Source organism: Arachis ipaensis, chromosome B5, assembly GCF_059453495.1.
Source record: "Arachis ipaensis isolate K30076 ecotype BB chromosome B5, ASM5945349v1, whole genome shotgun sequence".
NCBI classification, from domain to species: domain Eukaryota; kingdom Viridiplantae; phylum Streptophyta; class Magnoliopsida; order Fabales; family Fabaceae; genus Arachis; species Arachis ipaensis.
Genome location: NC_142440.1, coordinates 9,767,440 through 9,784,959, shown reverse-complemented (window position 1 = coordinate 9,784,959; position 17,520 = coordinate 9,767,440). Strand labels below are relative to the sequence as shown.

Sequence of the window (17,520 nt, the reverse complement as noted above, 5' to 3'; positions counted from 1 at the left end):
TGTTACGTCTTACGTGAGGTCCCTGAGGGGGTGGGTGTGTGGGGATTACGTAGTACGGCAAAATTTGTAATGTTATGAGTATCATAAAAAAATAATTTAAAACCGTATCAAAAATTCAAGAATGACAAAATCTATGCTAATATAAAGAAAAAAAATGGGTTGATATATGTACAAGCATTTTTATAAGGGTTAAGTACGATTTTGGTCCCTAACGTAGAGGCCGAAAATTTATTTCGTCTCCGACCTTTTTTTCGCGATAAAATGGTTCTAAAGATTTCAGCTTGTTTTAAAATTGTCTTTTTACCAAATTTTAAATTTTTATTCCAAAAATACCCCTGACTAAAAAAAAACACACAACGTTGAATAAGGGGGAAGAGATTCAATTCACGCTGGTTCAGTTCAGGGAAGGGAAGAGGGGACAGAAGAAGGAGAAGGGAAGGGGAAGGGCCACCGCCGCTGCTCCTCTCCCCTCCGCGCTAACCCTAGAGCCACCGCGACCCTCTCCCCTCCTTCTCTCCTTCCTTGTCTCGGACCTCCTCGAACCAGAGTTCACCACCGACGAGGAGCTGTCACAACAATCTTGTTGTCCACCAGCGGCGAGGCATCTACGGCCTTTGGTGATGAGGCTGGTCTGAGACTGATGTGATGCTGGCGGCAAGGGAGGAGGATTGGAGAAAGAGGCAGACGATGGCGGCGGCGGCGATTACGAAGTCTCGGCGGTGGATTTGGGCTGGGCGCCGCAGACAACTTGAGCACACGGAGAACCTGTTCCGCGCTTTTGATTCCATTGAAGAAGAAGACGATGTTGTTTCACTTCTATTTCTTCTGCTTTTGTTTTTGATTTCATTGAAGAAGAAGAAGAAGAATGTTTTCTATTTTCTATTTTCATAATTCAGGTTATTATTTTGCTTTCAATTTCTGTTTTTGGTTTGATTCTGGATTAGTTTAGTTGAATGTTGATTTTCTGTTAGTGGATTTTAGGAAATGATTATTGTTGTTGATTTGATTCTGTTTTTGGTTTGATTCTGGATTGCTTCTGCTTCTGGTTTTGCTTTTGTTGTTGCTCTGATTTCATTATCCATTGTTGTTGTTGGTGTTATTCTTCTAGTTGTTGTTTTTGTTGTTGTTTCACTGCTTCTGCTTTCTGCTTCTGTATTCTGCTTTTGTATTCTGCTTCTGTATTTTGCTTCTGCTTTTGCATTTTGCTTCTGCATTTTGCTTCTGCTTGCTTCTGTTTCTGCATTTTGGGGAAGAAGGGGGAAGGGCATTTTCATCCGAAGGACAATTTAAAAAATGGAAATGTTTGGTAACCAAAGAAAATCAGCCAAAAATAGTCATAACTTATCTTATTTAGCATTCATTAATTGTTGCGATAATTAATTAATGCCAAATAAGGCAAGTTCTGGCTTTTTTTTTTGTCTACCTAGTATTATCCTTAAAAAAAAAACTGAAACTTTTGGGATCATTTTGTAGCAAAAAAAATCCAAAAACACAAAAAATTTTCAGCTCCTACCTTAGAAACAAAAAACATACTTAACCCTTTTTATAATTAATTTCAATTAAATTAGTGCAAGTCCACCAAAATCATAATGGGCGCATATGTTAGTATTTCTCCTTTTTTTGTGCTTATTGTAGTAATTTGTTTAAAAGTATAAAAACTTGTTGATATAGTACATAAATTTTTTAAGTATAATACACAAATTTTGTACATAACACAAACTTATTGATATAATATAAAAATTTTTGCATTTAATACACATATTTTCAATGCGAATATATTTTATTAGTTGGATGAGTCAATATTCTGAATATGTAGTCTTCAAAAAATTTAGTGATGCGCATTAAATAATATAAATTTTTGAAACATAACACAAAAAATTTTACAATAACACAAACTTATCGATATAATATAGAAATTTTTACATGTAGCATATAAATATTTGCACATAGCACACAATTTTTTTTACATAACACATTTTTATTGTGAATATATTTTGCTAATTCGGTGAGTCAATATTTTGAGTATGTAGTCTTCTAAAAATTTTGTGATACACATACATCAAATTTTATGTGATGTGTGTATTTCATTGATTGGGTGTCAATGTTTTAAATATGTAGTCTTTAAAATTTTTTTATGTTGCATATTAAAATTTTAATACTATGCACCGAAATTTATGTGTTATGCATCAAAATTTTTGTGTTTTAGTTTTTTGAATATTTATAGAAGAAGAAGATGATGAAGACGACGAGAACGATAGTAATGATAATAAAAGAGGATGATGATGGGAAAAAAAATAATAACAAAAAGATGATAACTGTGGCGGCAGCAATGACAAGAACAGCATCACAGTAGCAACAGCAATAACAATAACAATGTTGAAAAAAAACACGTAAAAGAAGAAAAAAAAATCTACCTACGAAAGAAAAAAAGTGCGCGAAAATTTAGTTAAAAATTTCGTTTAAAAAATGCTTGGAATACTAGCTTTATTGAAAAAAATAAAAAGGAAAACATATATAGTTAGTTTGTTGTGATAGCAGATCTGAAGACACACTATCTAGTTCGTTGGTCCGGTACACTTGCAATTTGTTACGACATAACAGCGATAGACAGCGTCATATTTTTCTATTTCCAAACAAATTAAATAGTGACACATCTCACTTATGATCGATCATGCATGCATATGGTTTTTCCGAACATATAAAGAGGACAACCCAACACTACTACTGTTCCTTTAAACTTGATAATGTATAGTGAACAAATTAAATGTTGATTGTACGTTCTAACTGGCTTAATAAGCCTCTTATGATGATGATATACGGAACATTGTTGGTATTCAATTCCTGCTATAGTACTAGCTAGTAACCATATATCTTTTCTTCTTCTTTTTTTTTTTTTTTTGCATTAAATTAAATACTATATGTATAGCTAGTATTATTACTATTACATACTGTTACTATTTACAAGCATGCTTATATGCATGCCTTTGAGAACTTTGATCCTGAGACGAGAAGTAAAGAAAGGCGCGCGACAGAACAGTAGTGTACTTTAGATTCCAAAAGAATCGTAAGTAGTTAATCTGTTTAACATGCATGTTAAGTCAACGTGACTTGAAAACAAGCAAAAGAGCCATTTAGAATCTAAACTTTTCGGTGCAACAAAAGTGCAATCTCTTTTAAATAATTATATGGAATAATGCATGCTAAGTTCCCACGACAAGTCATCAGGTACCACAGTAACTAGCTATCTAGCTCTTAAGTCTCTCCACTCAAATTATTAATAAACATACAACATCATCATCACTGTTACACTTGATTAAATGCATCATATATATGATATGGCACGATACTAAACAGACTAAATTTAATTTAAAAAATCAATTAATTAAAAATAAACCATGGTATGGACTTTTAAAAAATATATGAAGCTCGTTATTAAATCGGCTCGTCAAAATATATACTATTTTTATAAAAATAAATTATTTTTAATTTAAGCTTTCAATTGTTCATATTCAATAAATTCAAAAAAATATTAATAAGAGTAGTTAAGACTAAATTTAAGATTGTATTTTTTATTTTTGAAAAAAAAGTTTATATTTATGAACTATAATTTGATTATAGATATAGTTATGATATATAACTAATAATTAACATATAAATGAGTTATATAATTTATAAAGCATAAATTGTAAATTCTAAAATGTAATTAATATCAATTTAATTTTTTTAAATTTATTATTTTGAATTATAATTTATAAAATAGACTTTTAAATATCTTCGTAGACTTATAAGACTTTGATGTAAGTAAGATTTAAAGTTAAAAAAAAAAAAAAAACTTATAAGAAATAATAGACTTGAACTTACATCATATATTTATAACAAAAATTAGATTTGTCTAAACCAAAATTCAATTTGATTCGGTCCATTTGTCTAAACCAAACTAGATTAGTTGTTGAATGACACAAGATTTAACGTGCGTGTATGGAGAAAGAGAAAGGGGATTATATTGAGGAAGATGCATGGATATGGAACAGTATAATAATCTTAGAAGCAAATTGGTGACGTCATCTCTATATTTTAACGTACCAACAAGAAGAAGCTAATAATATGATATAATAATATTTAGTGTCAGATGTAAAATGATGGCTTCACATTCTTCCCCACCATTATTTACTTATTTTATTTTGTCGCATTCATTACTTGTGTAAATTAAAAACAACACACCATCTTAGCTTCTTCCAGCTAGCTCCTTCAAAATCATTATCATTTTATTTAAAGGGATCTCTTAATATATAAACTAAAAAGAATCCAGCACATCATGATTGTTTAAACGAATGTTCCTCGAATCAATTAGTAAAAGGAAAATTGATAGCTTCCGTAGTTTTCTTATTTCGGTTGGCCTCAATTAGCGTGTAATAATTGCAACTACTAGAAATATTTTTTTTTCTTGATTATTTATTGCTGAAGGGAAAAGAAGTAGTGGAAAAAAATGAACCAGAAAAGTTAAAGCACTAATCTGATTATTGCAAGGTGCACAAAATTAATCAATACGTGTAGCAACAAGAATCAATAATGTTTCACCAAATCAAAGTTGATGATAAAACAATATAACATGCATATATATGGACGCACCTAATCATAAAGTATATATAAATAAAATGCGGCCTTATTAGCTTGTAATTAAAAGGAGACCTACCTAGCTAGCTATTTGACAAATCATGTAATAATAAATATATATATATATAATGCGAAGCTGCCATCAAACTTCTCCAAATAATAATCACATTATCATATAGTAACATTGATGTTTCCCATGTCAGTTGCTAGCTATCATTCTCAAAACACCATCTATCATAACACACATTATGAAATCCATTAAGCTCGTGCTGTGAAATTACAAGACAGCGCTATCAGAATGTGCTTGAAAATGTGGCAGCTTTTGGTCCCACACCCACACCCTTCTTATTATTTCATATAGTGATAACGGCACTCATACATTGCATGATATGTGTGTATGTCAATTGATTGATGCTGGTTAATCTACATCAATTAAATAATCTATAACACTTACTAAGATTCGGGTATATTTTCGTCCAACTTCTATAAGAATTGTAGAAAAATATTAGGTAATTAATTTTTTATGTTATTTTGTTTAGACTAACTAAAGAATGATTTTTTATACAAAAATACTTACTGAGACAAAATGGGGTTAACATGAATAATGAATAAGAGGAAGCAATTTTGAGTGTTATTATTATTTTTGAAAATTAATAAGCATGCCAACCATATATGGCGATTATTTGGCTGTTACGTATAGTGATGCCAAAAAGGCAAAGTGGTATAACACAATGTTGTGTGTTGGCCTTTACGCTTTAAAAGATTATTAACCACCACCTAAAACAAAAGGGGTGGCTAGTGTTCCTTCTAACTTTCCCAAAGTAGTGCGGCACTTGCAACTCAGAACGTGAATATTAAAAGTACTAACAAAACAAAACTCGAAAAAGAAGAAAAGGTAAGTGAAGGATAGATGACGAATTAAATTAAAATAAATGTTAATAAACTGATGCTAACACACGCATAAATTAACGACACGTGCGTAGCCGACTTTGTCACGTGAGCGGAGTAGAAACTAATTAAGGGGATAATTAGGTCCTTGCAATGATGAAATAATTAATGGGACTCAAAGAAAGGAGCAAACACACGTGTGAAAGGGGGGTGGGAATCACGTGACACTCCCAAACCCAAAAGATGAATAAGGTTGAGCTGTCCATTGTGCTTACAAATTGGAAAGTGTTTTATGAGTCCCAACTTAGGTTCAGGCATTCCCAGATTGTTCTCTATCTAGCAAATTTTAATTTAAATACTACTAGCTACTACTTGTATTTCAAGGAAATAAACAAATAAAGTCAAGTTTTATTGTTAATTTGATATTTATAGTTTAGCCTTACATCAATGAAACTAGGCTTGGGTAATGCTAACCATAGTTGTTAGTGTTTATGTTGTATTATTATAATATTATTATTATTATCATTATTCAAACTAATGGTAGTCTAACATACACCAATGCAATATTATTTAAAGCTTTTTGCACACGTCAATGACTTTAATTAAATCCTATATGTATATATAAACAATATCGTCCAGGATCAAATTATCTAATTTCGTTCTTACTTGCAATGACATTTGTTTATAATTCATTGTCTTGTCTCTTAACGAGTTTTCCATCATATTATTTTTAAATCTCTTAAAAATCTTCTTGCCAGTAACAAGTCGTAATAAAACATGACGTGGAGTTTGCAAATTAGTAAGTTATAATTAAAGACCTTACAAATAAGAATTTTTTATTTTTAATATTGGAGTGGTAGTGATGTTTTTTTAAAATATGAATTGTTCGGGTGTTATACTCAAATATGGAATAGTTTAATTAGAAAAGTAAAAATTGGACCGTCTGATTTATTAGAAGTATAGAAATCGGACCGTCCGATTTGTGAGAGGTACACAAATCGGACCGTCCGATTTGTGGTTAAAAAAAAAATAAAAAATTTGAGGTACAGAAATCGGATTCACTTTCTACTGTTTTAAAAAACACCAAAAATTACAATATTAAAGTATATCACCACTTCTACTTTCATAACAAAAAAATTAGTCTACAAATAAACTCCGTATTTAAAAAAGAAAACTCTTTTATTTTTTTTCTGAAAAGAAAAAAAATTATTATTTTAAAAATGACTTTACTTAAGTTTTCACCATTTATTTAATCAATTACATTATTATATAGTGCAGAATTTAGGTAAAGTTGCAGAATTTAGGTATAGTTAACTTTATGTATAATTTGATAAGTTTGACTAAATTGTCATCTAATGATTCTCAACAATCAATTTCACATTAAGTAGTTTACTACATAACATGAATTTTCACCGTTATATACATGGAATTATAATTATTTTCCTTAATCACGTAGGTTCTTAGCTTGAGTCTCTGAACGGAAAATGGAGATGAGAAATGGTTAGCAAGTGCCGTGGGAAACTATGTATTGGGTTGCATGAATGTTAATATGGGTGGCAACATCACATATTTGCACAAGGCAAATCGGCACATGCATGCGCACCCTAACTGCTTATGCCAGTAATAAAAGAAAATTGATGGCCCTTTTCCTTTGGCACCAACGTGGAAACATGTCTCCAGTTAATAAAATATTATATTAGTTGTTATCTATCGGGCATCAACTTTCATATTTTATTTTCCTTTTTCCTAAATTATTTGACGGAAAAAACATGATAGGTTAGTTTTCTGTAGATAGGTAAAATGTAGGAATTAAATGCTTCGATTCGTATAAAAAGAAAAAGGCAAAAGATTAATATAGTATAAATTCATTTCTGTATATAGCTTGACATGAACAGTTTTTCTTTATTTCACTTATTCGATAATGACTAAACAGGTCATTTACTTTTTTATACCTGTAAAACTTTGAAATAGTTCATAAAAAATGTTCTAGGCTATTAATTTAATATCTTTTAAAAAACTTTAGTATCAAAAAATTATTTAAAAATAAAAATATTATTTTCACACCAAAATTAACTATCATACATTTATATATATTTTATATTTAACTAATTGTAAGATCATCAATTTTACAGTTGAAACACGTTTCCCATATATAAAAAATTATATTGATGGGAGTCATTACACTATTTTATGTCTTTTTTATTATGTTTTGATTGAGTGGGGCTGCTTATAAGCATCAAAAGGAGTGTGCATCAACATTACACAAATACAGTGATGATATTGTTATTGCTATTACAAAGTCAAACTAGAGCTTAGCTTGTATATATATACACTAAATAATACATGCCATATGTTTCAATAAACCAAATACAGAAGCAACAGCATGAATAATAATTAAAAAAAGAAATTTTGTATACTTGTTTTTAAATTTCTCACACCGGAAACGTTATTAGTAGGTCTTAATTTCCTTAAACTAGTACATGCTTTTAATACAATTTAATTATGATATCGTAGAAAATTAAACCACCACAAATGTATGTGAACGTTACATGCTAGCTTAGCTTTCCTCGCAGTATAGAAAATGACACGTGTAAAAGGATAAACTATAAAAAATACATTCGAATTATTTTGTTATTGGTAAGAATATTTTCGAATTTTGTTATAAAAAAACACACTCAAATAATTTTAAAACATAACAAAAATATTCTATTTAAACATTTTTGTCATGTTTTTAAGTAATTTGAATGATTTTTTATCGATAATAAAATTTAAAAATATTTTTTTCAATATTAAAAGAATTTAAGTGCATTTTTTATTGTTTAACCCTTATAAAAAGAAATAAAAAAAGCTAATGAGTCTTTTTTTTTTTTATCGTACAATCTTTGGGTAAGACATGTTAATTGGCAGAAAACATAAGCTTAATATACATAGCAAGCAGCCACATAGGGATAGAAGTTCAAGGTTACTGTCAAGTTATATATATATATATAGAAGGTAAAAAACAAGATATAAGGTGATGATCATAATAAGTAAATGTAAGTAAAAGAAGGAGAAACATAAGAAACACCTGTAAAAATGCAAGGGTATACTAAAAGGGAAAAAAATGAAGATGGGTAAGGGTGACAGTGCCAAACCTTAAAGCGGTTATGGGTTCTTTTCAGACCCTATTTCGCCCACACAAACCTAACTTGTCTATTTTGCCCATCCACTCGCACGTGCCATCCATCCACACCGTTTAGTATTCCTTATTTCTCAAATCTTAACTTCACTCATGGAAGAAATTTTTTACCAAATTGGCCTTACCAACTAAGGGGGCTAAGAGCCAACCACAATGATTATCAGGGGGTATTTTAGTCATTTCCGGATATCAAAAAGGGTGGTGGTAGTTTGGATTATTGAGATGACTTTGTACTCACCTTATCTTTATATTTTATTCCGTAGTTTGCGTTGGTTGCCAAAGGACGTGTTCAAATTACAATATAAGCCAATACTTGCTGATGATGGCAGTGTGGTCATTTCCTAATAATAATTATAACACCATACATTAATCACGAATTATTTAAAGGTTATCATGAATCACGAATATAGGAGAGAAGTTCAAATTATTTTCATTTTCATAATTAAGGCATAGACTAATTTTGTTTTGTTTTTCTATGTACAACATTATTGGTAATCATAAGCTTTTTGTTTACAAGAAATGAGTATTACATACTATTAATTAATGAATTTTAATTTAATTTTCTAAAAGCGAAAAGAAAAGAAGAGAAGAATTGGCATTTTATTATCATATATACAAAGCAAAGGCGTAGCTAAATCTCATAGAAATCATCATTTTAGCAGAAAACGCCAGTATAGGTACCTTCTTTGACCTGTAATTCCAACCATTATTATGTTGAGTAATATTTCTTAGTATTATGTAAGACAGAATAAGGTTATCGTCGTCATTTCCACCGGATAAAAAGTCATCATAGTATTTCTTTTGCGTTCAATTTATAGCCATAAATATATTAATTGAAAAATTCGTCTGAAATTAAGAATGTAAAGATAAAAAAGTATATATAAAAGGACATTATTGGTGGGAAAAAAAAAAAGAAAAAGAGTAAATTAAAGGGAGAGAGTGAAGAGGGAAGAAGAGGAAGAAACAAGGACCGCTTCCCTTTCAAGTGTGAAGTATTATATGAGAGTCCCCCCTTTAATTAACTAAGCCTCCATTTTGTTGATTTTTATATTAGAGTGTAACTTGCGCTTTCTTTTTCCAGAAGCTGATTGCAAAAAAAAAAAAAAAAACACTTACCGCCAAGAGCAACAAAGCGAAAAGAAAAGGAGAGAGAGAGAAAGAGAAAGAGAGAGTGAGTAGTGAGTGTGGGAGAGAGAAAGGGAAGGAACTAATACTGTGTGGAAGCTTTCGAAACCACAGAAGAGAAAACGATGTCGGAGAGCTTTACATCACCACTGCAACTCTAAGAGAGAGAGAGGGTGAGAGGTATATATTATTACTACACACATAATGATGAGATAGATAGATAGATAGATAGAGCGGTCTCATAAGGAGAAATTAACACTTAGATGAAAATTCAAGAGAAAAAGGGGGCCTAGATATACATAGCTAGACCCTGATTATTATTTATTCTCTTTCTTTCTTCTCTCTCTCTCTCTTTTATATCTATCTTTATGGATCATCACTACTCTATATAATATATATACACATCCACTAGTCTCTTTTTTCTCTTTAATTTCTGCAAGGTATGTATGCACATAATTGAGTTTGAATTAGTGTTTGTTTGGATTTGCTTATTATTATTTATTGTTGTTGCTGTGGAGTGCTGATGTTGTTGTTCTTATTATCACTGATACCGAGAATTCAATTATTGGACAGTAGTGGCAACAAAGGTGAGGAGGGAGGAGAGGATGAAGAAGAAGATGATGATGATGATGATGTTAATATGGGAATAGCAAGCACACAGCCACTGCATCCAAGACCCATTCTTTTCCATCACTCATCAAGAACAACACAAGAGCAGTAGCAGCACCATTCATTTTCCTCCTTTTCTTACTCCAATAATAATAATAATAATTCTATGTCCCATCAGCAAGATTACCAGCAACAAGCAGCAGGAATCTTCAGCTTCACGAATGGCTTCGAGAGATCGACGGTAACACACCAACAAGCACAGATCCGAAGGGACAACAACAAAGGCTTCGATGCACCGCCACCACCATTAGTAGGGATAGACGAGGAAGAAGAACAAGCAGGAGGAGCTGCAGGAGGAGGCCTTCCCCATGTGTATGAAACCGCAGGCATGCTTTCGGAGATGTTCAATTTCCCTGCCACCGAGCTCCTGGAACAGCAGCACCACCACTTCCGCTCCCCTTCTTCGTCGAGGCCACAACCACCAGAGAACTGGTACGGAAGCAGGCAAGGCATGATAGCCACCACCACGACGGGGTTTGGAGGAGACTCCAAGCAGCAGATTTCAAGCATTAATGCGGATTCAGCAGCAGCCATGCACCTTTTCCTGATGAACCCAGCTCAAAGGAGATCTCCTTCGCCTCCTCCATCGGCAACCTCTTCCACTCTCCACATGCTTCTTCCCAACCATTCCTCCAACTCCTTACAAGGGTTCCCTCCTGCTGGCTCCGCAGGAGGGTCTTTCGGGCAATTCACATGGGTTCCCGACAGCGGCGCCGGCCATGAGGGAGCAGCTAACAACCCTGCTGCTGCTCCTCCTGGCCATCACGAGATTAACGTGGTGGAAGGGCAAGGCCTTTCGCTCTCGCTTTCGTCTTCGCTTCAGCACTTGGAAGCTGCGAAAGCGGAGGAACTGAGGATGGGAGAAGGCGGTTTTCTATTTTACAATCAAGGGGGAGGAGCGGCGGCTTCTAATTCGGGTCATTTTCCGTACAAGAACCATTTGCAAGGTGGCATGGTAGGACAGGGGCACCTTGCTGGGTTCGCTTCTGCTTCATCTTCTTCGTCCTTAGGGGTAGTTCACGTTCTTAGGAATTCAAAGTATGTGAAAGCCGCACAAGAGTTGCTTGAGGAGTTTTGCAGTGTTGGAAGGGGCCACTTCAAGAAAAACAAGTTCAGTAGGCAGAATTCAAACCCTAATTCCACCGCCTCTCCTTCATCTTCCAAAGATCCTCCTCCTGCTGCAGCTCCACCTCCGCCTCCTTTGTCAGCTTCCGACAGGATTGAGCATCAGAGAAGGAAGGTCAAACTTCTATCAATGCTTGACGAGGCATGTAATCTCTCTCTCTATCTCTCTTTCGTCCTCTCTCATCCATCAAGAGTCAATATCTTTTCCTTCTTATTTATTTGCTCCATTAATTAATTATTATTAAAGGATGCATTATTAATCTTTCTCGTCACCACCTCTCCGCCCGCACGCATATAATTAATTAATTATTTTTTAATTTCAAGAAAAGAAAAAGAGGGAAAAAGCCGGCTGGTATAATAGTAGGGCTGCATTTACATTTACATAGGATCGGATCTGTTGTGCTTCAGTTGTTGGTAGGGATTTGTTCCTTATTTTAATAAAAAGGCCAATTTTTTCTTCTTTATTTTATTACAATAAATAATTGTGTGATTTGATTGGTGGGAGGGGGATCTTATAGTATTTTGGGTTTTTCTTAGTTTGGTGAAAACCATGAGGAGACTATCCATTAGGAGAATACGTCCATCAAGATGCGACGTTCCTTCTTCTTCTGATGATCTGACGGACAAGCAACAAACCCACTCACTATCTCTTACGTACCACCCACCTTGCTTACACTTCCAATATTGCACCCCCAAACCCACCTTAATTATTCTCACTGTCAAATATTAACATGCTTCTTCCTTTTTTAAAATTAATTTCCCTATTCAGTAGATTGGGATATAACAGCTCACCAAATTCAAATTAAATGCTAAAATCAGAACATGATTTTCTGCCTACTCTATCCATTTAAAATCATTAACTACTAATGATTAGGCATATGTGTTTAAATTCATAAACTGACTAACTACCATATATCCTAATTGAGCTAGCTATCCATATTAAATGAATGCTAATGAAGTTGGTTGATGAAGGTTAGTTAAAGAGAATAGGCATTCATGCATTAAGAAGTAATAATGAATAATTTATTGTGGATCAGGTGGACCGAAGATACAACCACTACTGCGAGCAAATGCAGATGGTGGTGAACTCATTTGACGTGGTGATGGGGTACGGGGCGGCGGTGCCGTACACGGCGCTGGCGCAGAAGGCGATGTCGAGGCATTTCCGGTGCCTGAAGGACGCAATAACGACGCAGCTGAAGCATTCGTGCGAGGTGCTGGGGGAGAAGGAGGGGGCGGGAGGGTCAGGGCTGACGAAGGGGGAGACGCCGCGGCTGAAGATGTTGGAGCAGAGCCTACGGCAGCAGAGGGCGTTCCAGCAGATGGGTATGATGGAACAAGAAGCTTGGAGACCTCAGAGAGGCTTGCCTGAACGTTCTGTCAACATTTTGAGAGCTTGGCTTTTTGAGCATTTTCTCCACCCGTACGTCCTTCTTTAACCTCTTCAGTTTAGTCATAATTATACATACAATCACATTTCTTCTCTTTATTTTGTTAATTAAAAAAGAGTAAGATGCTTTGATGGAGAGGGAGAATCTAATGAAAAGGCGTATGTATAGCACATAGAGGAACAGGAACACAGTAAAATTGCAGTGTCCTTGAATGTTGTCTCGGCAGCAAATGAAAAGGTGTAAAGATAGAAAGAAGCTAAGTCTTCTCATGCATGGGGCATCTTTGAGTAGTTAATGCAAATAAGTAAAATAAAACAAAGGTAATTAGATGAAAATGAAATGATGATAAAGTAGAGAGAGTGGTCAGTGTGTGCAGTGATCCGCTTTACTTGTGGTAACTGATGGTGGCAGTAGTAATAGCAGCTAGGACATAGATCTTTCTTTGTTGCTCTTAGATTCTCACGCCCACCCCACCCCAGCCCAGGCCAGCCAGCCAGCCATCCAGCCAGCCCCATGAATGAATGAATGAATGAATTGAAGGAAAGAAAGGTTCAAAGTTTGGGGCTGGGGTACAGAAAGCTTGGTGTCTCTTTATACGGTTATGGCAAGGACTCTGATGTCATTTTCTGGTCTCTTTCTCAGGTATCCAAGCGATGCAGATAAGCATCTCTTGGCGAGGCAGACTGGCCTCTCCAGAAATCAGGTTCCCTCCTCTCTTTATTAACTTTCATTTATTGCTTTGCTTTCATTCATTCATATTAACAATTAATTACAAACACAAAAATCTTCTCTTATATATATCTTGCATCACACATCTCACTAATCATTATCTCTTCAAATAAATTTCAGTATAAAATAAAAGTAGAGGGACAAATATATATTTATGTTAGCTACTAGGCTTCTCTGTGATTTGATTAATTACACGCACGGCCCACCTTGACGTGACTAAGTAACAATGAAAAATTTTTGGGACCAGTAGTAAGTTCAGATGCAACTTACATCATTTTGGGTTTTGTTCTGTCTTTCTCTATGAGGTAATGTGGGTCATAATTGCTTCTTCTTTTAACTAGCTTTCTCTTTTCTTTTTCCTTTCAATTTTCCCCTCAAAATATATTTCAATTTACTTTTGGAATCTCTCTTCCTAGTGACAAAAATTCTAAAATTTAAACGGCACAACTAGTACAGAGGCAATAATAAATATATATTGCTGTTGAGACATCAAAGTTTGCCTGTTGGAGCTATAAATTTTTGTATATGTTTAAAGCGTGTTACAACATGCATCCAAAATCATTTATTTTAAATTTATAGGAATTTAAAATTATTTATATAAATAATTACTTATTTTATTTATAAAGTAATTAATATACTCTACCACCGTATAAAAATTTCTCTTTATGGATGTCCAGTTCGCGTTCTTTTCTCTTTCTCTCTCACCCAACTACACAATAGGAACCATAAATGTGAGAAATAAATGTGTGCTTTGAAGATCTATCTTAAAGTTTATGCCTTCTATCCTCTGTGCTAATGCCATATTCATGCAATTTCGTCCACTAGCTCGTTAAGTTATTAGTTTCACTTTTTTTGCTAATTTTGCTAATCATATAATCACGTGGTTTAGAATATTACACACAAATATAGCATACATACCCCGTTCTATATATATATTATGCACGTTCTATTTTATCACTAGTGTCTTCTTTTTGTGTGCATGTAACTGTCAGCCGCATAACAACACAGAACTTTGCCCCCCTTATTAGCCCAAAGATCTTTTACTCTATCAATAAAAATACAATAACTACACTTAATAATTAATATGAAATTATAAAGGATTTAGGGTAAAGTACTAAATTGGTCATCTACGTTTGGGTGTAATTCTGTTTTGGTTCTTAAGGTTTAAAGTGTCATATTTGAATCCAAAAAAGTTTTATTTAACTTCAATTTAGTCCCACCGGAGGTCAAAGATAAATAATTAACGAAATGTTCTACATGACAGCAGTATAAGAACAAGGTCGATAATTTAGAGAATAAGTACATGCTCCAGAGACACAAAATCAACCGTGGATGCATCAATACATTTATTTATTATTTTTCCTATAATTAAAATAAAATATTTTGTTAAATATATGTATTGATGCATCCACAGTTGATTTTGTGCGTCTGGAGCTTGTACTTATTCTCCAAATTATCGACCTTATTCTTATACTGCTGTCATGTAGGACATTTTATTCTTTGACTTCACGGTGAGACTAAATTGAAGGTAAATGAAACTTTTTTAGATTCAAATAGGACACTTTAAAACTTAAGAACCAAAACAGGATTACACCCAAAGCGTATGGACTAATTTAGTACTTTACCCAATTATAAATTAATCAATTACTTCGATCTGTCTGTATCACCCTAGCAAATCTTTTCTGTATTAATAAATGTAGTTTAAGTCATGGAGAATAATTAATTATATAAAAAGAAAGAAATAAAGGCTATTAATATTTTACACTAGAAGCATATTATATAATAGCTGTCAGTAGTAATATACTGGTGATGACTAAACTCATAAGGTCATAGATACAAGGCTATGTCGCTTCTATTTATCAGAAGAAACTGCTGATGAATAGTTGCATGTTTTGGAGTATATAATCGCATTATTATCACTACTGTCCCTTGTGTCACACCACAGAGAAGATACCTCGGTGCCTAATAAACACGTAATAGCGATTCAGATTGAAAGAATTCAAACTCTTGATGTTCATTCTCACTGCATACAGTCCTATATGTTTTATCATTTCGGTCTGCTGATGATCTAGCTAGTACATGTGTAGTTTCAAAGCTTCACCATCCAGTTAATGTTGATCATCTAGTCCTTAGCTTCTCGTTAAAATATTATTTGTACACTAAAATCAGCCACCAATATATTTATATATAAATACATATGTGGTTTAATTTATACTAGTGACTGACTTTAGTGACTAATTTTAGTGCACACATAGCATAACTCTTTATCTCTACTACGAATTAGTCAACTCTTTCTCAAGTGTGAGTATATGTGTGTTCATAAATACAGTACTAATTTGGCATCACTTAACCGGAGTTTTCACCACAATGAATTATATTAAAGACTGAATCCAAAAACCACGCATTAATTAATAAAATGAAAGAGTTAATCAATCATACATTAATTGGTCAAATTAAAATTTAAAATTTTTAATCCTTATTGTAATTTAATTTAGATATACTTAGAACATAATGTAGTGAATTGAATTTTCAGTATACGATTTTATATTAATTTACTGATAGAATGACAAATTATTAACGAATATTTATAATAAAACCACTTTAAAGAATGTGACATAAGTTGAATGAAAGCACCTAAAATTGACTCTCAAAACATACATAGCATATAGTAATAGTATATATGTATAGGTAGTACTAGTAGAGTTTGGTAAGTTGGAATGAAATGAAATAAATGGTTGCCTTAAATGTTTAAGAGTGTTGTGGGTGATTTCAGGTATCAAACTGGTTCATAAATGCCAGGGTTCGGTTGTGGAAACCCATGGTGGAAGAGATGTACCAACAAGAACAAAAAGAAGCAGAGGAGTGTGGGGCAGCGGAAGAAGGCGAAGAAGAGGAAGAAGAAGAACAAAACAACAGCAGCAACGGTGGGCAGCAACAAGCACAAAATCCAAGCACAACGAGTGGCGGTGAAAGCGAAATACAAGTAGAAGGGTTTTCGGAAAACCAAGAGGGCGGCAGCAATAGCATAATGGTTGCGCAAGGTGGAATGGCGTCGGAGATGATGCCCCCACAACAGTCACAGAGATCGATGGCAAGCGATGACACGTGTCGACATGGCAGCTACGTAGCAGGTGCTGAATATGGGACCGCGTCTACTACTGCTGCTGCTGCCGCTGCTGACATTGGATCCGCTACCCTCATTAGGTTCGGGACCACCGCCGGTGACGTGTCACTCACCCTAGGGTTACGCCACGCCGGGAACGTCCCCCGACAAAACCCCTTTTTCTCTTAGAACACACTTTACTCGAATCAATCCTCATTATTATACTACTGCTCTGCTTCACCATATAATTAATTAATCATTAATCGTTATATATTTTATATTATTATTATTATAGGAACATCATATCCTTTATTTTCTATTCTATATGAGGAAATACAAGAAAGAAATCCTTTTTTTCTCTTCCAATTCAATCCACTATTTTTATTTGCATCATTTCAAATAAGCTAAGGTAATACAATAAGAGCAAGGTAGCTAGCTAGATAGCTCCATATATGGTCCCTCATTGTGTAACTGTATAGTAGATCCATCGTTTTTCCCCATATATAAGATTCGTTCCGGTGTCTTATACTTCCGTAGGACTTGATCTTGCTACTTATGAGTCATGACTAGAACCGCAATTTTTTTAATTTATTGTAAGTTTGTTGTAACTATGACATAATATTAGCATTTAAATTTTTGTGTTAATCTCAATTTAATTTTTAAAAATTTTAATTGTTTTTATCTAATTTTTAAATTTT

General features: G+C 33.6%; 1 protein-coding gene across 3 annotated transcripts; it reads left to right on the top strand.

Moving 5' to 3' along the window:
- The first annotated feature begins 9,744 nt into the window (after positions 1-9,744).
- LOC107640095 (BEL1-like homeodomain protein 2) lies at positions 9,745-17,188 on the top strand. Of its 3 annotated transcripts, none has more exons than XM_021122982.2 (5): positions 9,745-9,985; positions 10,379-11,741; positions 12,637-13,022; positions 13,633-13,693; positions 16,493-17,188. In XM_021122982.2, the coding sequence occupies exons 2-5, from the start codon at positions 10,581-10,583 to the stop codon at positions 17,009-17,011; spliced, it is 2,127 nt and encodes a 708-aa protein (XP_020978641.2). In that variant the 5' UTR covers positions 9,745-9,985; positions 10,379-10,580; the 3' UTR covers positions 17,012-17,188. The 3 variants fall into 3 exon arrangements, with proteins under 3 accessions (XP_020978641.2, XP_020978642.2, XP_020978640.2); XM_021122983.2 differs by having other exon boundaries at positions 9,760-9,985; positions 10,382-11,741; XM_021122981.2 differs by having other exon boundaries at positions 9,848-10,245.
- Positions 17,189-17,520: the final 332 nt, after the last annotated feature.